This window comes from Vulpes lagopus, chromosome X, assembly GCF_018345385.1.
Source record: "Vulpes lagopus strain Blue_001 chromosome X, ASM1834538v1, whole genome shotgun sequence".
NCBI classification, from domain to species: Eukaryota; Metazoa; Chordata; class Mammalia; order Carnivora; family Canidae; genus Vulpes; species Vulpes lagopus.
This window is the reverse complement of record NC_054848.1, coordinates 4,373,734-4,399,285: the sequence shown is the minus strand read 5'-3', so window position 1 is coordinate 4,399,285 and position 25,552 is coordinate 4,373,734. Positions and strand designations below refer to the sequence as shown.

Below are 25,552 nucleotides of genomic sequence, written 5' to 3'. Positions count from 1 at the left end.
TGACAGGATGAGCACTGGGTGTTATGCTATATGTTGGCAAACTGAACTTTAATAAAAAGAAATTTTAAAAAAAGGAATATAGTCTCTACTCAGACCCGCCATCAACCTGTCCATGGATGGTCATTCCCTTTGCTGACGGCAACCCTCAACACTATGCACTCAAGGCGTCCTAACAGACCTGCACAAAATAATACGCTTCACCCAGGTTCCTCACACAGTTGTTCTGCTCAGAAATTTGCATAGAATATCTTGGACTTCCCTGTGGCATTTCTGTTGCAAGGACGACACATGTGCTCTAGTCTACAAACAACACACACACGAAGAATAATGACCGTGGTGATACCTAAGGCCCCTTTTGTCACCTGGGAGACATTTTTTGGCAGGACTTCAGAAGCAGAGGACGTGAGGGACACTGGCAGAGCCACCTGATGAGAGCCCACTGGGCTGCACCTCCCCTCACGTGCCATTCCACTGTCCACCCCCCTCCTCCTCCCGAGAGCCTGGCTGGAGGAACCTCCTCAGCAGGGAAGGGGAAACGTGGCTAGAAGGACCACCTTGTTTCTCCAACCTCCATGGCAATAACCAAGCACAGGCTGCAACAGGCAGCATCTGGATAAGAGGCGATACCCACCGTCGTATGAACTGGGCCGCGTCCGCCGTCAGCCTCTGCGTGAGGCTGTCATAGGACAGGGGCTGCTGAGTGATCTCATAGTTCCGCATCAGGAAGCAGTTCAGGGGTCGGAAGTAATGCAGGAAGCACAGCAGAAGGCCGAGGATCATGGCGGCGAGACACAGCAGGCAGAAGAAGACCACAGGGGGCACGTGGAGCAGCCCCAAGCACTTGAGCACCACCAGGGTGAGGAGCGTGATGGCAATGATCTGAAGGGGGATGAAGACCAGCACCCTGATGCCCCTGGTGAAGACGCTGCCTTCTCCGGGCTTGCAATCCCTCAGGTTGGTCACGGGGATCCCGTGGAAATAGTCAAAGCCGTGGCTCAAGGGGTGGTGGCAAAAGTCTGTCTTGTTGTGACAGTTGGTCCCAAGGTGCCACTTGCCTGAGAAGACAGATGGGTGATACGTTGATACGCAATGAACACTGTGACCTGGATGTCAGCCTCTGATTCCCACACACTGAAAAGCGGGATCGCTCTGCACATTTGTTAGCCAAACTCCTCCTACTCTGGAGAACCCCACAGTGTCTCGCTGCCTTTTCCACAAACAACAGGGCATTAACTACTCACTCTACCAGAAAACAACAACTGCTTGAGCACCGAAAACAGCAAAATAAAACAAAACAAAAGACAACCACCTGACATATTTAATAGGTAGGTGACAAAAATACACAGAAAAACACAAGAATTTTTTAAGGACATTTCCTTAAGTCGTAGGACCAACTTGGTTTTTGTCCCTTAACTATTAAAAGTGAAAATGGATCCTTTCTCGGAAAACTACCCCTGAAGCAAGCATGAGGAAATCACGCTTATAGCTCAGCAATTGTTTTAAACATCTATGAACATTTCTTATAAAATGTACATTATACCACTAAATTAGTGAGTGGTCACAAAAGAAAAACATGATGATGATTTTATGACAAGAGGTGGGAGGAAAGAGAATGGTCATTTTGCTTCTGTGAGAGATTTTATGATTCATCTGATGACCTGGTAAGCATAGACCTATGCTTACCAAGTAAAAATGGAGAATGGATTATTCCTATCAATTGAACAAAAATCAATGGGAATGTCAACTGAGACAAACTCTGACACAATTTCACTATTAATATAAAAGATAAAATGTTCAATAGCATAATGTGTATATGTAGTTTTGTACCCTGTATGGCTGTGCATGATTATTTATCAATCTATTAGCTATCATGTGTCTCATTTACCTCATCTATCCATTCATCCATTATCCATTCATCCAACTACCCATCATCCATTCATCCATCCACCATCCATCCATCTACCCATCACACATCCATGCAGCCATCATCCATGCATCCATCATCCACCCATCATCCATCTACTCATTATTCATCCAGTCAACCACTCATTATTCATCCATTCCTCATGGATGTAACCATGATCCATTCATCCATCCATCCACCTATTATCCATCCATCCACCTACTATCCATTATCATCCATCCATCCACCATCTATTCATCCAACCATCATCCACCCTCCCACCCATTATCCATTCACCATCTACCTGTCCATCCAATCATCCATCCATCCACCCATTATCCATCTGTTATCCATCCATCCACCATCTGTGCATCCCACCATTAACAATCCATCCATCCATCCTTCCATCCATCCATCCATCCATCATCCATGCATCACCCATTTCATCTATTTACCTATCCATACGTGGCTCCATCAGCTATGTTATCTACCTTTCCATTTATTCATACATCCATCAGTCCATCCATCTGTCATTATCATCTATCAATCTCATCTATTTACCTGTCCAGACACACACACACACACACACACACACACACACACACACACACACTCAAATAGCCCAGATAGGTGCATTGTGTTTTAATTTACAATTGAAATTATTTCTTCATTATGTGAAATTGTGCAAACTGTATCAGTGATGTCATCCTTAAAAAGCCAGTTATCATGCCCTCCCCCACTCACCCTGCCCAGGCCCTCGACTCCCACTCCTCAGCTGCCCTTACCTATCAGACCTGTTGAATAGCCTTGATTCTTGAGAAGCTTGGCAAAGGTAATCTCACTGGTTGGAAGTCCTCCAGAAGAGGCCGAGAAGATAAACACTCCTATGAAGGACTGAGAGGCCATTCCTGAAACAGGAGAAATGAACCATTGAAAGAGGGGGTCAGGGATGCCCCTAGGAGGACAAGAGCCATGGCTATGGAGCCTGGGGGTTACCTGATCGGATGGGGTACCGGCCTGTCATGAAGGCTGCCCTACTTGGTGTGCACAGGGGCGACGCCGCCAGGTGCTGTGTGAGCTTCACTCCTTCTGCAGCCAACCGGTCAATATTGGGAGTTCTAGAATGGAAGACTCATGTCATTCATGATGACCTTGAAACATGCAGCTTCCACTGTGGCTTTTTACAGTGCATCACTTCTCAGCAATCTAGGGAAAGTTCCAGAAGTGTGGGTGATGCAGGACAAGCCATCCCGGTTGCTCTGGCAATGGACTTGCCAATCCTGTCAAGGAGTCATTCTACACTTGCTGGGCATTCAGAAATGAACCTTGTTCAGTTCTGGGCCATGCTGAGCTTTCATTCCACATCCTCCACTGGGAATGCAGCCCCTGCCTCTCTACCAGCCTGGCTACCTTCTATTCTTCAGGTCCTGGCAGAGACAGGATTCTCGTGAGCCTCCTAGGGCCATCCTTGTCCTGTGAGGGGGCCTGGCCCGTGTGTAGGACACAGATCCTATCACAGAAGCTTCCTCACTACAAAGGGACAGCACGGCCAACTGCCCTCTTACATGGGTGTACAGAGACAGGAGCATGCATCTTATTCTCGTGGCCCACAGTCTCATGCTCCTGTGCCCACACAGAGAGCCCTTGGTGATGCAGAGCTTGAAGGTGAAGGTCATTTCATCGCATTGCTCAACCTGCTCCCCCATCCATGAATTCAGTGTATGCACGTTACAGCCCACCTTTCCACTGTGCTTCTGCCTCCCATTGCAAGGTTTAGAAGGTTTAGAAGACGGAATCTGCATATCTGACTTAAACTTCCTCATACCTAGACTGTGCACTGAGACATCTATTTGGGGAGATGAGCTTATAAAATATAATGTGTTGGGCAGCCCAGGTGGCTCAGCGTTTGGCGCCGCCTTTGGCCCAGGGCGTGATCCTGGAGTCCTGGTATTGAGTCCCACGTCAGGCTCCCTGCATGGAGCCTGCTTCTCCCTCTGCCTGTGTCTCTGCCATTCTCTCTCTCTCTCTCTCTCTCTCTCTCTGTGTGTGTCTCATGAATAAGTAAATAAAATCTTAAAAAAATAAAATAGAATGTGAAAATATGTAATTCATAAAGAACTGGAATCCAATAAGGAAAACGACAGATGTAGGATACGCTGTGACATAGATTCTATATTGTGATTGTAGACACTTTTTCTTTCCTTTTGAGATCTGTTAGACATAGAACCTTAAGGCTTGATTGTAATTCTTTGATTAAAACCCCTGACTGGGTAAGGTTATCTGTTAGCTCAGTGAAGTTCAGGAATACACATAATATTAAAAATCATATGATGTTTGTCTTTCTCTGACTTATTTCACGTAGCATAATGCCATCCATCTAGTTCCATCCACGTCATTGCAGATGGCAAGATTCCGCTCTTTTTGATGGCTGATTAATAGTCCCTTATGGGATTTAAGAGACAAAATAGATGAACATAAAGGAAGGGAAGGAAAAATAAAATAAGATGAAAGCGAGGAGACAAACCTTAAGAGACTCTTAACTCTAGGAAACCAATAAGGCTGCTAGAGGGGAGGTGGGTGGGGGGTAGGGTAACTGGGTGATGGGCATTAGGGAGGGCATGTGATGTGACGAGCACTGGGTATTATGTGCGACTGATGAATCACTAAACTCTATCTCTGAAGCTAATAATACATGGTAAGTTACTCAGTTGACTTTAAATGACAATAAATAACAGTAATCTAAAAATAAAGAAAAAAAATGAGCTAAATTTAAGAAATGAGTAGACATTATGACTCTGATAAGAAAAACTAAATTAAAAAAAAAAGAAAAGAAAAACTAAATTACCAGCAATAGAGGTATGACAAGTGTCCAAAAGTAACATCTACATGTTATACAAAATGAGGCCAAACGTGGGGCAGAAAACACACGTGGTCAACTGAAATCTCATCCGTGTCCACGTGTTTAAGCTCTAACACATGTCGTAGGTAAGCACACACTTCACAAATGACAAGCAGCACGTGATGCAAAGGTTCAGAGGTGGAACTGACACACATCTGGATGCCGGGTTCTCCCCAAAAGAACCACTTAATGCCTAATTTTTGTTTGCTCTGACACAAAGCTATGAAACACTCTTCCAAGGTGCACTGTCGTGTTGAAAAGGAGACGAGGAGCCAGAGTGACGGCATGAAAGCCAATCAGCATCCCTCAGCCCTTAAGGTGTGTCCATCCCTCCCCCTCCTTCACGTAGTTATTACTATTCATAGATCTTATGAGAAACTTCTACTAAAAGCCAGTGATCTCTTTCCCACCTCATGTGATTCAGTTTGTACCGATCGTTGGTAAGAGGAAGCTGAGAAGCACAATATGTCATCGTCTCCTCATGATTATTAAGAGAAAATGCAGCGTTGATGCCAATATGCTGTTACGCAAGGACCTACTCTCCTTCAATCACGGGCCCTTACGAGACGTCTGACGTGAACCCAGGGTTAGGCAGTGGGGCTGAGAAACAGAATGTCCTCCTCTGTCCCCAAGTGTGGTTCCCAGTGTGCTTCTGCCATCACCAGCGCCCGTGGCCCCTGAGAGGTTCTGTGGTCACCCAAGCTGACGGTGGCTCGAGTAGCGGGGCCCACTGCAGTGCAGCCGGTACCAAACACAGGAGAGCTGCGGCCACGGGCAGAGCCAAGTGAGGATGCGGGAGACACGGCACAGTCGGCTCGGTAGGAAAGGGTCACCCTGATGATCTTTCTAGTGGTCCCTCTTGGTTTACCCTGTTCAATGAGATCGAGTCCCACCCGCCTTCCTGACGCCAGTCGGTCTGTATCCACGTAAAGTCCCAGGTGGACACGAGCGCTGTGAAGGGTTCTGACACCCGTCGGCGTTCTGTGCGTTCACGTCACCTGTGGCCGGGGCCTGCAAGGGGGGCCCCGGTGTTCACGCAGCAACTGTGTCACCGCACCTGAGCGTCGTGTTCCCGTAGCACCCGGGGTCTCCGATGCCAAGGTCGTCGGCCATCAGCAGGACAAAGTTGGGCCTGGGGGCCGCGTGGCCCTGGGCCTCGCACAGCAACAACAGGAGCAGCAGACGGAGCCGCATCTTCCTGCAGAGGGAAGCACACAGAGGGCAGTGAGGGGCGCCCGGGGCGCTGCAGCAGCCCCTTTGCTGGGACCTTCTTCCACCCCGTGTGCCCCGGCAATGCGAGCTCCGCATCCACGCAGACACATCGCCCGGCCGAGAACTTGGGCGGCGCCGCCACTTACAGGGGCCTTTGCAGCCCTGCACCCGTGGGTGCTACTCGGCGGGTGCTGCAGACGGCAGGCCCCGAGTGGCATCCTGGCCCGGCTTCAGCTGCTTCCTGCCACTGGAGTGGGTGCACGTGTGTGTGTGCGTGTGCAGTGCACCCCCCTCCCTGCTCCCGGGGAGCCCCCGCGCCCCCACTCCCCTGGCCCGCCCCATGCGCCCATGACCTGGGTGACCCACGCCTCCCCATGCTCGCCCACCTGCGCTCTCCCCTGTGGCATCCTCCCGCCCGACAGCCAGCGCTGCCGCCCCCCCACCCCCGCAGGACGACCAGGCCGGGCCGGTCGCTCGCTCACCCCTACGTGCCCTGCCTGCCCTCGTGGCGGCTGCTCCCTCCTGCCTGCAGGGACCAGGGCACGTGTGCGCAGTCACGGCTCGGCGCCAGCCACGGACCCTGGGGTGCAAGGCACGACCTGCTGCGCCGCACCGTGGCCCGTGACCCCGTCTCCGCCTCGGGCCTCGGCCACACAGTGGGCGTGATGAGCAGCCGCCAGTCGCGGCCTAGGGGGGAGCCGGAGGACACCAGGCCCCCGGCCGAGGCCGGATGCGGCGCCAGCTCGTTCGCGGGGAACCTGCAGCAAAACGCAGGAGCTGAACTCGCAGTCGCGGAAGGAACGCCGGCTCGGGCCGGGATCGGGGAGATGTTGGTCCCAGGGTACAGGCTTCCGGTTAGACGATGAACACGTCCTGGGACCCGCGGGATGGCACGGTCACGGCAGCTAACGACACTGTACGGAACTCGTGCTCCAGGCTTCACCGCTAGATCCTGAGCACTGTCTCCGCTCACCAAAAAATGGGCAATGATACGTGAGTTGATGACGCTAATGAGCTGCATTGTGACAGTCACTGCACAAGGTATACCATGAAATCATCACGCGGCCACCTTAGATACAGACGATTGTATTTGTCAGTTATACCTCAATGAAGCTGGGGGGTAGGTGGGGAGAAACATCGCCCTGCCTCCCCTCAAGGGAACGAAAAGGCAAAAGCCTCCGAAATGATAAAGTGCGAGACACACAACCCTTGTTAGGAGGACTTTAGTCCATCTACCTACACCCTTACAACCACAAGCAATTCACTGGCGGTTCCCGCAAATCCATGCCAATTCTACACACTTATTCGGGCAAAACCCGGATCATAGACATCGTGAGAGCCTGGGGATGGTTTCACGGTTGAACGAGCCACAGCACACCCCCGCATGCCCCCAGCTGGCCAAACGTGGGAATCCACAAGCACGGCGCCCACTCCAGCAAGCACTGGAGGGGCAAACGTGCCTTCTGCAGGTGTGGTGAGGTGAGGTGGAGAAACCCGGGACCGTGAATTCCACCTCCCTGTTGGCTTGGCACTTTCTCATGTAAAATGGGGACAATCATACTAACAATACGCTGTAGGTATCATGGAGGAGATAAATTATACATTTAGCACTATGAATGCATAAAGGACTCATCACTAGGGGCCAGCAGTTGTTGGTGGTGTCATCGTGACTTTGTGTAGACCTTAATAAGGACAGCAACAGAGTTTCAAGCAAACTGTGGCAGCCGACTACATGCTGGCCCCAGGCACACCCCTTTGGTATTCCCATCTTGTATCATCCCCTCCCCTTGGGCACAGCTGAGCCTCACAACCTGGTTCTCATGAACAGAATGTGGAAAACATGTGGCAGGTGATGTCTGTGGTTAGGCTGCAAACACAAAAAGTCTGGCCAGCAGACTCGTCCTCCTGCTGGATTTTAATGAAGTGAGATTCTATGCCGGAGAGAACCCGTCTGCCCCTGTGACGGGGAACTGAGCGAGACTTGCAGGCAACAGGCAGCAAGGACACGAGCCCCTCATGCTGACGGCCTACAAGAAACAGAATCCTGCCCACCGCCAGCTGAGTCAGCTTGGGAGTGGAGCCTTCAGATGAGACCACCGCCCTGGCCGGCACCTTGATTGCAACGCACCAGCTACATTGTGCCAGATTCCTGACCCACCGACACTCTGAGATAACAAATGCATGTTGCTTTGAGCTGCTAAGTTTTGCACTCGCCTGTTACACAGAAGCAAAGAACTAAAACAAAGTCCAAGAGCTTCCAATAGGAAGTTCCGTTGCATTAATAAGGGCCTGCAGAGACGTTCCATGGCAAGAGCTCAGAGGTCATGCTCAACTTATTTTAAGAACATGCTTCATTAGCAGTGAGGTGTCAGAATTTATGTAAGCCGTTTAAAGACACATTGCTCAGCTCAGCAAACGATGCGAAAAATGAATTTTTGTTTTACGATCGAAAATTGAAAACACCAGGAATGGAAAATGTACTTATGGTAGGCCAGAGGGATACGGTTCACTTAGAGATTAAATGAAGCAAAATCTAGGCTCCCTGTGACTCTTAGTAAAGTTTCACCCCAAATCTAGCTATTCTGAGAATTACTTTGCCTACCCTGCTTTTAACATACACAAAAACCATAATTTGTTTCTTTTTTTTCAAATGAACTTTGTCTCATTGTCTGTTCACTTTTATTCTCAATGTGCAGAAGGAAAATATATAAAGCCACAATGCAGAGAAGCACTCAGGTGGTAGCTTTCCCTCCTTGTCCTTTTTCCTGTGCTTCTTTTGCAAATGGCTGAAGGCACAGCATTCCTATGTGCGAGTGCCACTGTTTCTATGTTTTCTTTGTTTTTCCATGCAACACTCTCACTACGAGTTGGAGAAAAGGGCTCAGAGGTGGGAAGCACAAGCCAGCCCACTGGGGACAGGACGGGCAGGCAGTGAAGAATTTAATCCGGGGGTGATGTGCATCCTCCATCGTTCTGCTGCTCCATGGAGGATGCATGTGGCACAGGCCGGAGGGAATATGCGCACAGTGGCTGTGACGCCACAGAGATGCTGGTACCCACACTAGGTGGGGGCAGGCGGGACAGAACAGGATTGATCTGAGATGCAATTAATACAACCAGGTAATTAACTGGATGTGACGACTCAGACAGAGTGAGAGTGGTCAATGAGATTTCAACCTTGCTCTCCATTGAACTTTGCAGAGAACAATGAAGACGCAAAATGTCCGGGGCCTATATTATATCTGCTGCATGCCGGGATGTGGCCACCATAAGGATCCTTTGCACATGTGTTGTACATGTGTCCTCCATTGGAAAAATCCATGCCGATTTTCCGTGCATTTTGCTGAGAGGTTTAGTTCAGGTGCAGACTTTTTTTTTTTTTTTTAATTAAAATTAAACCCAATAGGATCAAAGCCCTTTAATAATTATTAATATCTACAGAGTATGAATTTCTGAATCTCAGAATGGGTTTGGTTGGCTCAATGTGACATTATGTCATTAATGGTACCTCCAAAATGTGCCCGTGGTACCTATCGTTAGGCGTCACGTGAGAAAGTAAAAAATGTTAGAAAATGTCAGTTTGCTAATAGCCATTTAAAATGTCACTGCATATAAATTATTATTGTCTGAAATAATCAGACCTGTTTTTCCTCCACACGCAGGGGCGTTTATAAAGATGTTTTAAACTATTAAAACACAGTTAGTTGATAAAAGTACTTAACAAATAAATGAAAGTGCTCTACTCTAACATATGAGCATGGCACATTAACTTCTGAAAAACTGTATAATTTCCCTCCTTAAAAATTAAATTATTTTTCTGAACAATCTTAATTTGGCAAAAAAGCAAGAGAACACTTTCATGAGGAAGTAGCTCTTCCTAAAACACAATTACGAAGGAGAGAGACAAAAGAACATTTTCGTAACTGGAGGTGTAATTACATTAAATTAGCTCATTAAAGAAAAATTAACACTGCGCTTACATAACAGAAACTTTACCATGGCAACAAAAACGTTCCTAATCTATTTGCTCAATGGGGAAAAAGGCACATGGAAAGTAGAGAAAACCCTACATTACTAACCATAAATGTTTAGAAGACACGTGGTCTTACTCAAACTATATATAAGAAATTTCTTGACCCATAAATTTGGTTAACAAAGTGTCACCTAAATAGATGTCCTGTTCTTAAACCATAGAAATTGTCTGACATGAAGACCGCAAAAACCTATCTGAATATCTGTTCAAAACAGGCGTTTCTATAGATTTAAATACCTGTTTACATTGTTTGTGATTTTTCTAGTGTGACATTGTGTGCCAAGCATACGTTAATAAAAAAAAATAAATTGCTTGCAATTTTTCTAAAATAAATATTCATGTTTTACTTATTTAGCGAATCCCTATTTTTTATTGTCTATGCCACCGTAGACGGTGCTCGGGTCTTTGCATTTCTCAACACACTCAAGTATGCAGAGCACCATTAAGTTAATCACATTAATTTAACAGTATTAATCAAGAAAGCAATTTGAAAAAATTAAGTCTTACTGAGCCCCTTTCTTTACAATTGAAATCTTTAGAAAGTTTGGGGAGACATTCAGTTTGGAAAGTTGGAAGACCCCCGTGGTGCTCATGGACTCCCGTGTCTCCTTTGGCGGTACGGCCTACGCTCCGGAAGCCGAAGAGGAGGGTAGCACGCGATGAGTCCAAGCGTGACGCTTCCCAAATTGCTGCTGACATTCCTTACCTGCCAACACGCGACTGAGCGGCTGGATGCTTGCACACGTCTGTCTACAGCTGTACAACACACGGGCTCCTACCATGACCAAGCTCCTGTAAGATTCATGTTCCCGTAAATACGGAGGAGACTAAGACTCCCTGGGACTGACTCTGTATTTTCTTTCAAGTTGATAAGACAGGGGTAGCCTCTGAAAGCATCGGCACAAAGCAAACTACCCCATGAAAGCTGTAAAAAAAAAAAAAAAAAAAAAAAAAAAGCAAGCCAGAGTCTGAGGAGCTTTCAACATTCCAGCACATTTGAGCTGCTGAAAGGCATTGCCCCCGTTGCTCAGGTAAATGCCTGACTGCCTCACCCTGTGTTAGGTTCCCTGGCTAACACCGGACATTGGGAAATGCTAAGAGGCAGGTAGATGCTCTATGGCACTGACGGGACTCACTCTGCCATATTAGACCCCCCACTCCCCAAGCCCCGTCTAGGAGGTGGGGAATTTCTCAGGCAAAGGTAGCAGTGGTCCTGTAGTCTGCTCCAGACCCAACAAGGCCAGCCAGTGATGGGGCGCCCCTCCCATGGAGTTCAGAGGACTACAAGCACAAACTCAACCCCAGCGGGAAAAGCAACGCCAAGACCACAAGGTTTCAGAATGAGACACGGTGGCCTCGGCAGGGGCAGGAGCGAATGGCCAAAGCAACAGGAACAACGCACACGCTTCGCTTTGTATCAGATCCTTAGCCTCCAGGTACCCGTGTTATAGAGACCACCATCCACTTCCAACTGCCCACCAGTGTGGCAGGCTCTGCGATGACTCCCAGTTTACAGATGGGGACAGTCAGCCTGACAGGTGACATTATGAGCTCAAAGGGTGTGGCAAGAGACTGATAGGAACAGGGTCGACAGACCAGTACTGCTGGACCCCAAATCCATTCAAAGAGAAACGTGATGAGAAGGGCCCGGCCATGAGGTGCCATCCAGGGGCCAGTTGCAGATGGAAGGAGAATTCTATTCTACTTTATACATGCCTGGGCTGTTTGAATATTTTGAGTAATTATGCTTTTTTTTTTTTTTAAAGATTTGATTTATTTACTTGAGAGAGAAAGAAGAAAAGTAAGAGAGAGCTCAGAGGGAGAAAGAGAAGCAGACTCCCCAGTGACCAGGGAGCCAGACGCAGGGGCTCCATCCCAGGACCCTGGGATCATGACCTGAGCCGAAAGCAAACGCGTCACCCACTGAGCCAGCCAGGTGCCCCTGATTGTGCAATTTTTATTCTTTTTTTTTAAAATTATGTGATTTTTTTTTTTTTTAAACACAAAATCTAGAGAAAAGTTAACCAGCATTAACTGCACTTGTGGATTCCTGACTCTGGTCGTGGAATCCACCTTCACAGCTATTTGCAGGATACAAATCTGTGAACATCTACGCATTTGGAAACGACTGCATCAGGTGCATGCTATCAACATGTATGTTGCTATCTGGACCCCCGCGTATAGGACATTTCATTAATGTACAACCCAAATGGACATTTTTATTCATCATACGGTTTCTCATTAAATTCTTAAATAACTTTGGGGTTAAATTCCTAAACGCATTTTTGGCATATCATATACGTGTATGTGCAGAGCACGTGTGCTGTATCCTCTATATACACATATATGTATATATACGTACATGGTCTGTGTATAAATATACACTATACACACACTCACACAACGACAAAAAGCGTGACAAAATATATACCTGTCTCTGGTGATAGATCCTCCACATCACATTCTATTAGTACATTGAAATGTCTACAGTGGGATCCCTGGGTGGCGCAGTGGTTTGGCGCCTGCCTTTGGCCCAGGGCGCGATCCTGGAGACCCGGGATCGAATCCCACGTCGGGCTCCCGGTGCATGGAGCCTGCTTCTCCCTCTGCCTGTGTCTCTGCCTCTCTCTCTCTCTGTCTCTCACTGTATGCCTATCATAAATAAATAAAATAAGAAAAAAATTAAAAAAAAAAAAAAAAGAAATGTCTACAGTATCAATGTCTTATAAAAGTCTCCATTCCAGTGTTACCTCAAGCGCTACAAGAGAAATTTTCATTGCTCCCGACTCATTATTTTCACTCTCGATGGCTGAATCTTTTGTTTCTGAATGTTTACACCTGATGGCTGGCTTTTAAGACAAAAGAGCATTATGCGCTCGCCCACGCTGCGCGCAGTAACTCGTAATTATCATAAGCAAACATTTTACTTATGGTATCACGGTCCCCAGAAAACATTTAATGCCGCAGAGCTTTGATATAGTGTCATTTCGTGAAAAGTGTGTTCTGTAATGAGTGGACTGCCCTTAAGATAAGAGGTTATCTTAACGGCGAACTGCGTTCCTGTCCAAATTAAGGAACAAAGCGCGTTGTGAGACGGAGCTGCGCCATCAACAACATGCAGCAGTCACAAAGGCAAATAACCCACGAGGAACGTCGCTGGCGGCACGGCATTTCCTACACTTCGGAAGAGTAGTCTGAGAACAGCTGTTCTTCAGGGGCCTCGGAGCTCTGTAATTAAGACCATACGCCAAGCCGCCGGCAATGAAGCGTGATGACGCCTGTCACGACGCCGCACGCCACCGCCAGGCTGGTGCGTTTCCACCTGGAAGACCTCTGGGTGACTTCACAAACGGGATACTCCCCTTGCCATTTCACTTGTAAGTGCTCCAGCGAGATGCCGGAGGTCCGTGATGTGGAAACCTTGCGCCTCGGCTGGGACAGTGATGTCAACGATGCTCAGGGTAAGGCAACTGTAGGGGACGCAGAAATCTGCTGCTCAGGCTTCTCATACTTCTCCGTGAGCTCCACACCTAAATGCTCTGCCATCATCCACTCGTGATCACGGCTCACCTGCTCATTTACGTAAAATGTACTGAATTTTAGGAACCAAAGGGGTCCTCAAAACTGCGGGCAAGATGAACATCCTACAAATTCGTCCCTGGCTTGTAGGGGTCACCACGGCTGGAGAGTTCTTGGTACCAGAGAGCAGTGAACAGAAGTGTCGTTAGGACTATGGTGGCAGGTGAGGGGGGGCACATTTAGGGGACCCGTTTATTGGCAATCGTGAATCACAGCAGGATTTTGTAATAAAAACATTAACTGAAACGGTCTTGGTCTCAATGATGCGTCCCCTTCTTGCACCGCAAAGAAATCAGATGTTGAAATCCTCACACATACACACACACACACACACACACATCCTAGGTGATGTTATCAGGAGGCAGGGCTTTGGGGAGAGGAGGCGATTTGCATCCTCATCAAGGAGGCTCCAGAGAGCCATGTGCCCTTGCCCCACGGGATGAGGGGATGTTGGTTGTCGGACTTGCTGACCCAGGACAGAAGCTCTGGGCGCATCCCAGTCTAACCTGCTGGCATGGTCTGGGGTTCGGCGCTCAAGCAGATAATAAAATGTAACCCTGGCCAACAAGGTCATTGCTGTCCACGGCGCTTTCTCGGAGACCCCATGGGAAGAGAGACAGAGCCTGGACCCACACAGACTGGGGACACCGGCGTGCTCCTGGATCCCCTGGCCAGGAAGCCTCCGACTCCTCCCACTTTGCTTTTCCAACCTCTATCATTTCTAATGTTCGGCATGAGCCATGACTCAAGATCACAAGCAAAAACGTGATCGTAGCTATTACGGATCGGGGCCGGGCATGACCACCTGAACCACAGAAGAAGACACAAGCTCCCAGTGCTCATGGCGTGCCGCTTTGCCTTCTCCAAAACCTCCTCCGCGTCTCAAGGTGGCTGACTCATATATGGGATAAAGTCTGGGGAGCATCGTTTGTGAGCACAGAGCACACATAAATGTTAGCAGTACATGAAGCGAGGGCCGGCCTTCCCGTGTCGTCGATCCTGCAGGCAGCACGTGGCTTTGGGGACCAGCTCACACACCCTTCTACTCCAGTGCCCCAAGAGCTCCTTGTTCACACCTGTTCCACCAGCTGCTGACTCTTGGGCTCTGAGTGTGAACCTGGTTTCCCAGAGTAGACCCTCAGGCCTCAGTATGCATCACCACGAATCTCTTGTGTGTCTTTTTGCCATCAGATCCTAAATACGCTGAAAGGGGACACCCCAGCGTGCAAATGTTGGCAGCCCATCTCTGTCCACTCAAGGAGGATGGAGACAGCTGAAAATGCTAACAGAGAAAAAAATAAGTGAAAAATATGAAAAAGGCAATCCACTTGTAGAGCTGGTTAAAATGCAGAAGTCAGGGAAGCTGGGTGGCTCAAGCAGTTAAGCATCCGACTCTTCATTTCGGCTCAGGTCATGACCTCGGGCTCACGGGTCGTCTGGCTTCTCTCATTGAGCACAAAGTTTTCAAGGTTTCCGCATCAGCACTCTGCTCCTTCACACGGCGGGACACTGTTCCTTTGTAGGGTGGCATCACGTCTGGCTCAGCCGTTCATCTGCTGAGGGACGTCTGTGTGGCTTCTACTTTGGGCGTACTTTTCTGACTAGTGTTGCCGTGCACATTCACGTACAGCGTCTTGTTTGGATGGGCCGTTTACAGATCTTGGGGTGTGTTCCTAGGAGTGCAATGGCTCCGTCACTTGGGGATTCTGTGTTTCGCTCAGTGGCGAACTGCCAGATGGTCATCCCCACCAGCTAGACCGTATGAGGTTCTCCATTAAAGTTGTAGTGGTGTCGTGCTTTTCTTTTTTAACGGTTTTTTTTTTTTTAACGGTTTTTTTTTTTTTAACGGTTTTATTTATTTGAGAGAGAGAGAGAGAGAGGGGGGACAAGCGGGGAGGGGGAGAGAAGCAGACTCCCATAGAGCAGGGAGCCCAACGTGGAGCCCAATCCCAGATTCTGAGATCATGACCTGAGCCGAAGCCAGATGCTTCACCGACTGAGCCACCCGGGTGCCCCAAAGTCAAAGCGGTTGTAAAAACCCATCAGACAGTGAAAGCCACATACACTAGAATCCAGAATGGGACGGCCCTTCCTACCCAAGTGACCCTCGGTTGCTTGATGGGTAGACACAGCCTCTAAAACATCCGTAATAATGAGTAAGCACGCTAAAGGATTCATAAAAGAATTCAACCACGTCCACCGTCTTCCACCAAAAGCTCGCACCGTGGTAGCGTTCGGATAAACAACATCTACAGACTCCGTCAAGCCTTTCACAAGATTCAATGGATGCCATTCAAAATCGCCTTCAGCTGAAACGTCGGTCTTGATATAAATACATAAATAAATCCGATCTTTGGAATACAAAGTTCAGACACACTCCGTGACGCAGAAGGGACGGCAAGCGTGCAGCAATTGTAAGCTGCAAGTCCTCCACTCAGGGCAGCGTCCTCTGCTCCCAGACGAGCAACACCGTGAAAGCCTTCGTACCCCTGGACACCTAAAGACGATAACTGTCTTTGGGTTCAACGCCATTTTGTACGAGACTCAAGATACCACGTGCAGCCCGGGGCACATGTCCCCCGTCTAGCAAATGTGTTGTGTCTGCTCAGACCCACCAGGTGAGGTCCACACTGAAGACCGTCTTCTCTACAGCAACACGCCCTTGGCCACGGTCTTCCCGTGTTGAGTGAGCTTACGCTGCAAGCTTATTTCCACTCTGGTGGAGGGGGATGACACAGGAAGCCAAGAAGATCCAAGCTCGAACACCAACATGATTCTCCTTGACAACAGGATACAAGTCTACGTAATTAATTAGCAAATACGACCACTTCCTGACTCCGTAGTGGTGTCCATGCAAACACAAACAAAGGACGCCCGGTGCAGTCCCACAGCACGCTGACCTCATTAGGTAAATGTCCACAGACATACATTTACTCATCAGAGGGCCATGCTGCCTAACCGAGTCCTGTCATAAACAACCACATCTGGCCTGTAAGGAGAACAAGGTGGAGGTGGGAAGCCAGACCCGAGCTACCCGGCTAACTCCAGGTGTCTCGGCCACAAGATTGCAGAATCAGTGTTTCTGCAGATGGTTTGTGTGCACTGAGGAAGCTACGTGGCGTTTGTCTGGTACCGTCCTGAGCCGGCTGGGAACGGGCCAGCTCTGTGCTCCTGTGACGTGATGCAACCAGACCTCTTCAGCCTCGGTAACACCAGCAGTGGCATGAAAAGTAACGCTAGCCAGGAATCTGGACATCGCACGTTGCGGGACCCCTGGGCGAAGAGCTATTGCAAAAGAGTGCTGGCCTGCAGAAGAGGCACGGCAGATGCGGAAGGTTCCCAGGACGTGCAGCACGAGTCCCTCCCGTTATCACTGGTACCAGTGATCTGTATGGCCGTGCCACGAGAACATGCATCCCACACGTAGAGGACAGCGTGCGCCTGGGAAGAGAAGGAAGTCTCAAGTCTCAGAAGGAGACTTGCTAGCGAAGCCTAACAAGACACAAACACCCGCAGGACCAAATCCACGGATGACACACAATGTGCTGAACGCGTCTCCTCAACGGCAGGAGGATGCCGATACCGGGCAGCTGTGATCTCACTGCGTGCGAGTCATGGGAAGAAGATTGTAGCCCATGAAAACATAAGGGTCCGCGAGGGAAGCGACGAGGGGACTCGGTCCCTAAGGCTAAAATCAACGCCCCTTTAGCGCACATCACATGAGGTGATGCATCCGAGACAAACAAGAGGAGTCCCGGCCAACTCTGCACGTGCCGCGCCATAGTCGAAATACCATTTTTCAGTCCGCATCTCTGCTATCGAAGAAGCAGACACAGGCTTATCGGGATGAGGGCAAATGACGGGCTCACGGGCACAGAAACGGTTCTGCAGGATGTTTCCACGGCTCAGGGATCGGTGACATTGCACCCGGCACACGGGAGGCAGTAGAAGCGCCTTTACGCTTGCTTGAGGACCCGTCTGCAAACGACGGAAAGGCTTTAGCTGCTGTCTCAGAGGCCAGAGCCAGGACTGTGTCCAAAACCAGGAGCACAGTCTTTAGAGCAGCCGCCAGACCACGAAATGACCAGCCTGTCACATGGCATCCTTCCCTGGCCGCGACCGGGCAGAGACTGAAACGCCCCATCTGGCGGGGACACTGTGCAAAGGCTGACATGGTGGAGGAGTAGGGGATTTGAACAGCGTGACCGCCGTAATCCTCCCCGACCCCGCTGGTCCTGTCCGTCCACACAGTGCTCATCGTCTCAGCTAGACGGCAGCGGAAACGGAACACACACGTCTACCCGTTGAGAAGGAACCCAAGCAAAGGAGCATTCCCATTGTTCTCTGCGAGGCATCCATCCGCACGATGCTCCTTGCTCTGCCCAGAGACTGTGCATGAGATCTCCTGATGGAGTGAACTCAATAGGAAGATGATAATTAAGAAATAATTTGGCAACATAATTTAATTACGGGTCATTTAAATGTTTGGAAACAGCCATAAAAGCGATTTGCATCTCACTAATTAGCCCCATTTATAACCCCTTCTAAACCTTCCCTGGCTAAGCATCACAGAAAATCATTATAATCAATGGAAATCACCAAGCAACAACGGATTTTAAACACCAGTGTGGACGATACGTGTTAAGAGAACATGCAATAGGGATCCCTGGGTGGCGCAGCGGTTTGGCGCCTGCCTTTGGCCCAGGGCGCGATCCTGGAGACCCGGGATCGAATCCCACGTCGGGCTCCCGGTGCATGGAGCCTGCTTCTCCCTCTGCCTGTGTCTCTGCTCCTCTCTCTCTCTCTCTGTGTGACTATCATAAAAAAAAAAAAAAAAAGAACACGCAATAGAAGCAGGTCGCCGCCGAGCACACCCCAGTGCCCCCCAGCGGGGTGGGCTTCGAGGGAAAGCCACAAGCGTGCCTGCCGGAGCCACCCGTGCTTCAGCCACCCGTGCCGCTGCTTCAGCCACCCGTGCCGCTGGGGACGGGGGCTGCTGCCCCCAGACACAGAGACGCCACGCACGGACCCTTCCCTACTGCTTCCTGCATGGGCAGAGGTTCCCCTACATGCCCAGGATGTTCCCCGGGGGAGCCCTGGCCTTGGCAACAGGCCGTGCCTGACCCAGCCTGGGTGTCCGTGTGAACACAGCTTGGCTCAGGACGCAGGCACGCCCCGGTACGCCTTCTCCTGCCGTACCCCTGGCACATTTCCTCCCTCGGAACTCAACCATGGCGGAGAGAACAAACGGCAGCTCAGGTCCAGCCCTGCCACCAAGGACGTTCATGTTCATGTGATCCCTGTGATCCGGGAAGACATGGCTGCGTAAGAAATAGCCCCGCTCTCTGTTTTGCAGTGACCTCAAGGAATGTCCCCTCCCTGAATGACTCACATAAGACTTCCAGGTGCTCCCAAGACAACCCTGCACAAGGCCAGTCATCACGGACCCTCCAAATCCCTTTCTTTGCCTCCAATGAGTCACAGAGGGCTCGCCTCCACTCATCCATCAGAAGGAAACGCGCGTCAAGACTTTGGTTCGGCCTCCGTCCTAGCCCCTGAGTCCTGCACTTGGGCCCACGCTCAGCCTGGGTCATCAGGCCGCCCCTCCCCAGGGAGCCTGGCCCCAGGGGACACCACTCTTGGATCTACGGTCCCCTCTCACCCTGCTTCCCACACCCGGTTCCCCGGCTTTGTTTACTTCTCCTTATAAAACAAAAATCCTTTTTGCCTAAGCTTTGAAATTATGCTGAGCCCATGGGTGGAGTCTTTTTCCTCTTGAAATAAGGGCAGCTTTGCATGAAAGTCTCTCCTCCCTGGGTGTGCAGTGATTCGGCTGCTTGTCCCACCATGCACACCAGGTTGTCCTGGGTGGAGCAGTCTTGGACTGGCCAGCCCGCAGCCCTTTCGGACTTTGCTTCTCACATCAAGCCAAGCTTCCCGTCTCGCGACAGATCGTGAAGAAGGCACCAAAGTCTCAGCCACCCCGTGGACCATCCTCGTTCTTCAGCATCTCCAGGAAGCACGCGATGGGTGAAGGCGACAAGCTGGCAGTGAGGGCCCGACACGGTGGCCCTGTCGTCTCCTGCTGCTGTGCCCCTGCCCCAGAGAACGCGAGCTGCCGGGGCTCTCCACGCCTGCCGGCAGTCCACGCGGTGACACGGGGCCCTCAGGCCTGGGGAGCCTGCCTGCACAACACCTGTTTCCCTCTTCACCACTACCCACTGACAGGTGAGCTGCCTTCACTCCACGAGCCAGGAGAACCCACGAGAGATGATCCGAGAACGACTGTACGGCCCGCATCTCCAGTACAGCATGCAGACGTCACGTCCTTTGTAGGCCGACGTTTCGACAACAGTCACCCGGAGACTGTAAGGCCGCAGGAGTTCATGGAGGATTTGGGGGCGGGGGGGCTGCTTCTCGGGAAAGATGAAGACAGTGAACATCTAGATAAGTCTTCCCGAGGCTCCAATGTTGCATCGCACACAATCCGTCAGAAGCGATGTGACTTGAAAAAGCGAACGTGCTCGGGTGCAAAGGATGTCAATAGGATTTATCGTGCACCTGCTGTACCAGGCACAGCCCTGCAGCTGCAGTTCAAGGACGGTGATATAGCCAAAGAGGAGCTGAGAGCGGGGCCAGTACCCTGTGGTGGCGTGGGTACCCCGCGCTTGTTACACACGCAACCCCAGTCCAAGTGCTGTGCTGCTTGTCCTCATCATCGACACCTCCTTTCCCTCTCTTTTTTTTTAAAAAAAGATTTTATTGATTTATTTCAGAGAGATTGACAGAATGAGTGGGAGGAAGGGCAGAGGGAGAAGCAGACTCCCCACTGAGCAGGGAGCCCAGTGTGGGGCTCGATCCCAGGACCCCAAGATCATGACTTGAGCAGAAGGGAGACGCTTAACCCACAGAGCCACCCAGCCGCGGTCCTTTCACTCTCAAAAACGCCCCGTGTGCAAACGAGTGTGGCAAGGTCGTCCCACATCTAATCCTCACCATGGACACCCCGGTCATCATCCGCCTTCTCTCAGATTAAAGAGCTAGGAGGGGGTCCCACCGCTAATCAATTCAGAAGCCATGACTGCAAGACAAGGCTGGTCCAGGGTGAGGGTCTGCATCAGACACAATAAAAGACTCGTTCCTCCCGGGCCCCTGGACTGCAGATACTAAGATCAGGGAATGTCTCGTTTGGATGGGAGACTGACCAGGGGAGAGCCTGGGGGGACTTTCCATGGTCTTGTGGACCTGCCTCCAGACACGCCCACCCGTGATAGAAAACATCCGCACAACGTGCTCTCTGTGGCTGCAGGTCTGGCACGAGTGCCCTCAGCGGTGACTGCAAAGGAGAATTTGCACTAAAGTCACAGACACAACCCCAGGCTGCAGGAAACAACCCTCCCAAATTCCAATGTGAGGCTGCCTACGAGACATTCCTATATACTTACACATTTATATATATTTTTATATGGGTTCCTCAGGGATGCAGAATGTTGAAAGAACATTTTTTGATAAAAAATAAAATTACTCCCGTAGGAAACTCAACCCATGGATACAGAAAATAAGGTGTTTTACTCTCACCATTTCCCGGGAAGGGGTTCAGAACAGGCCTTCCCAAAATGGGCCACTTTGGCGTGTGCATTATTATTTTGAGCTGAAGACAATGAACGCCCAAGAGACTCAGGAAGAGCTTTTTACCTCCCCCTTAATTGCCGGGGAGAATTTTGACAGAGCGGCTGGTCCAGGAAGATAGCAATCATCAGAGACAACCACAGAGTCTGGGCTGGCTGTGGGGGAGGCTGGGGGCGTGTGGCAGGACCGTTGATTTACATCCCCGTCGGCGACCCTTACCAAACACCTGCTCATCCCATCCACCTGTGAATTCCCTTCTTCACCCTCCAAACCCAGACCCTGACCCCCCTTTCTGTTTAGCTCAGGATGGCATAAAAGCTTCAACTGCCTGATGGTCTTGCAGCCCCTCATGTCTTTGTACATATGAGATTAAACGTTTCTCCTTTTCCTCGGTCTCACACCAATTTCATTAATAGACCAGCCAGAAGAACGTAGCCGGTTAAGAAGGGAAAGTGCTTCTGCTCCCCCCACCCCATAGGAAATGCAGAAAAACAAGTCTGCTTTTGGAACTAAAATCTAAAACATAATAAAGGTTCTAAAAAAGAAAAAAAAAAGCACCAAGTGTCCACTCAAAGATATGGAATATCCTAGAATTCAGGTCCCAAACCCTGGTGATCCTGTGGGAATAGAACGTGAGCCCAGAATGTTGGCTCGGCCACCCTAACCCGCCGGCTGGCCCTGACGAGTGCCCCCTCCGATTTATCCTAGATATGGAAGTCTCTGTCATGGGATGTCCCTTGAACTCGAAAAGACCAATATGGAAGACACGTGATGGGACACGCAAGCTGGAGTTGAGTCTGGCTCCCCAGGGCTGACAAGATAAGTCTACCAGGACCACCCTATTCCACAGCCTGAGTGCCCACCTCTGAAGCCAAGACCCCAACCACATCCCGTGTCCTGTGGTCAGTTCTGGGTTTCAGTGATGGGACATCCCATCAGTGATGGGATCCTATCTGCACACCTAACCCAGACAGACTGGACGCCCAGCAGTGAGTTTCCCATGTGGAGAGTCTGCATGCGGCTCTCTCAAAGCTCATCCACAGTATCTTCTGTGATGTAGGATTACAGGCAAGTCCTTTATGCTGGGAGGTCTACAAGAGCCCACGTAGTCTTCCAAGAAAAGCAGGTAACACTCTTTAGAGCAGATACACTGCGATGGGTTGGGCAAAGCAAAAATCCCAACGGGACACATAATAAAGCACATAGCTGGCCCGCGAGCATGGCTGTGTATGGTTCCTCTCCTGAAGTCAGAGATGGATAAAATTTTCACACGCAGAAAAGAAACGTGAGCAAACTTGCATGTTGATTTAGACTGCAGCATTCCCCACAGCAGGGAGGTGTGTGGATACTTAAATAGCGAGCACTACACTTAATGCTGATTACAATTATATCGTGCACATTCAGTAAAGCAGAGCCCTTGTCAGCAACACAACCATTTAGCGCAAGTCCCGATCACGTGCATCCAAAGGTAACAACGGTGGCTTACGTATGTGTACGTAAATCAGCAGGTATTCTAGTGAGGTCAGAGGGACTATGTTCGGGATCACTGGGAGAATTCTCTCTTTAAAACAACCCACTCCTGGGGCAAGAAGGCACAAACTCCAATGGAAGCAGGACACAAAATCCCCCCTACGAATAGCAGACTCCCAGTGAGATCGTCTGACAGACCGTCCAGTCCGTCTGTGTTAGGTGTGCAGATAGGATCCCATCACTGAAACCCAGAACTGCCCACAGGACATGGGATGTCCCATCACTGAAACCCAGAACTGACCACAGGACATGGGACGGAGACGGTCTATGTCTCCGTCTTGAGACATAATGCTCTTCTAAATACGTATCACCCCATGCCCCCCTCTCAATTGAAACCTTCCAGCTGTGATGTGAGTACACCTCTATCACACTTCTCTTGCAGTACTGAACGGTTCTGATGTGTGTGACGATGGGCAGACAGACAGGAACCTAAGTTTGCTAGATGGATCTGCATGGGGGAGGCCCCAAGAAGAGGCGGGGCAGGGGGAAAGGACATTGCAGATGTTTGGATTCAATGCCAACCTTGCTTTTAGACTCGGAGACATACCTTCTACCCATTTGGGGGCAGGGAAGCACCAGTTCAGCCCTGAGACTAAAAAAAAAAAAAAAGGCCAGCCAGTGTGAACAGTGCCCAAGAGCAGTCCAGCCTTCTCCCTGCACCGCACCAGCAGACACCTGCCGCAAACGAGGGGTGGCTCAGGCAGCTGGAGCGTGCCACACAATGGATATAAGGACGAGTGCCTGGAAAGAGAAGGACAGCTGTTTGCATGGAAGACGACCTTCTGTAGAGGGTTGAGGTCCACGTGACAGGAGCCAGAAAAATATGGGTGTGACAGATAGAACTCCGAGATGGCCAGCGATATTCCCGCATCCTATGCGTGCTCTCTACAGTTCCCTCTGCTTGAGGAGAGGACAGGACCTGTGAATATGACCGATGCCTTTCCTGTAACGAGATGGCCCATCTGTTGACTTTCAATTCATTCAAAGTGGTATTATCTTGGGTGAGTGGGTCTGACCCAATCGGATGATGCCTTGAAAGGTCCTGAGCTCTTTTGGAAGCCAGGTGAGCTCCAGGCGGCCTTGAAGAAGCACTACGGAGCTCTGACACCACTGCCTGTGGAGGCCGTGTGCCCAGGTCACCTCTAGGAGCTGAAAGCGGGCCAGGACCTGCAGCCAGCAAGGAAACAGGGAGCTCAGACCCAGAGTGCAAGGTGTTGAATCCTGCCAACGCCCTCTGACTCTAGACAAGGGTCCTGAGCCTCAGATGAGAAGGGAATCTCCCTGACACCTTGATGTCGGCTGGGTGACACCCTGAGCAGATAATCAATCTATGCCTGGCCTGGACTCAGGACCCACAGAGACAGGGAGATAATACAGGGCTGTTGCTTGAAGCTACTGTTTATTATGAACCAAGAGAAAGAAATACAATGGGAGCAGTGTTAAAGCAAATGTGCTCACATCAACACCTAGCAAGACCTCGGGCTAAGGGTATTTGGGTTACAAATGCATATACATGTCCCACTGAATGAAAAAAATAAAAAAAACAACTCTGTAGCCTTTATCTTTGCATCTGATTCTTTTTCTCTATTCTATCTTGAAATATACAGATATTCCTCAACTTGTGGTGGTGTGATGTCCCAATAAACACACTGTAAGTGAAAAAAAATCTCAAAAAGCCAAAAATGCACCGAATACACCTACCACCTAGAGCATCCCAGATGAGCCGAGTCTCCCCTTACATGTGCTCACACACTTCCATTAGCCTACAGTTGGGTAAAATCACCTTACGCAGGCGTTTTTTATGATAACATGTTGACTATGGCATGTCATCTCATGACTACTGGAAGTGACAAACAGAGGGCTGTCGGGGAATGGAATGGTGGTCACTGTGTCGGTTCTGGGTCCCCCGTGACAGGATGATTGACTGGGAGCAGCCGCTGCCCAGCGTCATGAGACAGGACGGGACAGCATGTCTCCAGTCTGGAAAAAGATCCAAATTCCCGATCCCAAGTACAGTTTCCACTGACTGCAGGCTGCTTTTGCACCATCGTAAAAAGTCACATGTGGGAAGCTCCTAAGTTGAACCGTCGTAAGCAGGGGACCATCTGTACTGAGCTGCAATGCTCTGCTATGCGCTCTTCCAGGTTTAGCACAGCCCGGGGCATCTGACCAAGACCCAGGATGCATGGTCTGCACGGACCGAGCTCAGACCAGAAAGAACAAAGGGAAACGATGGTGTGCAGGAGAACCAACCCCCAAAGATGTCCACGTGCTAATCCTCAGAACCTGTGACTATGTTACTTTAAAAAGCAAAGGACTTAAAAGCAAAGCACTTTAAAGCAAAGGACTTTGCAGGTGTGTTTAATTTAAAGATCTTGTGATAGGGAGAGAATCCTGACTTAACCGGGCGGGCCCAGTGTCATCACACAGGGTCTTATAAAAGTCCAATGGGGGAAAAAAAAAGTCCAATGGGGAGATACGGGAAGATGCTCATTCCACTGGCCCTGAAGACAAAAGAAGGAGTCAGGATCCAGGAAATGCAAGTGCCTCCAGATGCTGCAAATGGCACAGAAGCGGATTCTCCCCTAGAGCCTCCCAGAGGGACTGGCCATGCGGACATCCTGACTCCAGCCTGCTGATGCTTGCTTTGCACTTCTGACCTCCAGAACCCACCCTTTGATAATAAGTTTATATTGTGTAAAGTCACCAGGTTTGCAGCAATTTGCTATTGTGGCCTTAGAAAGTTAATTCAGAAGCTAAGGGAAAA

At 49.9% G+C, this 25,552-nt stretch overlaps 1 protein-coding gene across 6 annotated transcripts in view; it reads right to left on the bottom strand.

Annotated features, from left to right (window-relative positions):
* The window catches only part of STS (steroid sulfatase), a 127,796-nt gene that overhangs the window by 67,671 nt on the left and 34,573 nt on the right, over positions 1-25,552 (bottom strand). For 5 of the 6 annotated variants that reach the window (XM_041740106.1, XM_041740105.1, XM_041740107.1 and 2 more), the window contains 4 exons: positions 5,860-6,000; positions 2,900-3,021; positions 2,689-2,811; positions 632-1,055 (listed from right to left, as the gene is read on the bottom strand). In XM_041740106.1, the coding sequence (XP_041596040.1) occupies positions 632-1,055; positions 2,689-2,811; positions 2,900-3,021; positions 5,860-6,000 (810 nt within the window). Of the gene's footprint in view, positions 1-631; positions 1,056-2,688; positions 2,812-2,899; positions 3,022-5,212; positions 5,459-5,859; positions 6,001-25,552 lie in introns of those variants that run through there. The other variant, XM_041740110.1, reaches the window with a different exon arrangement.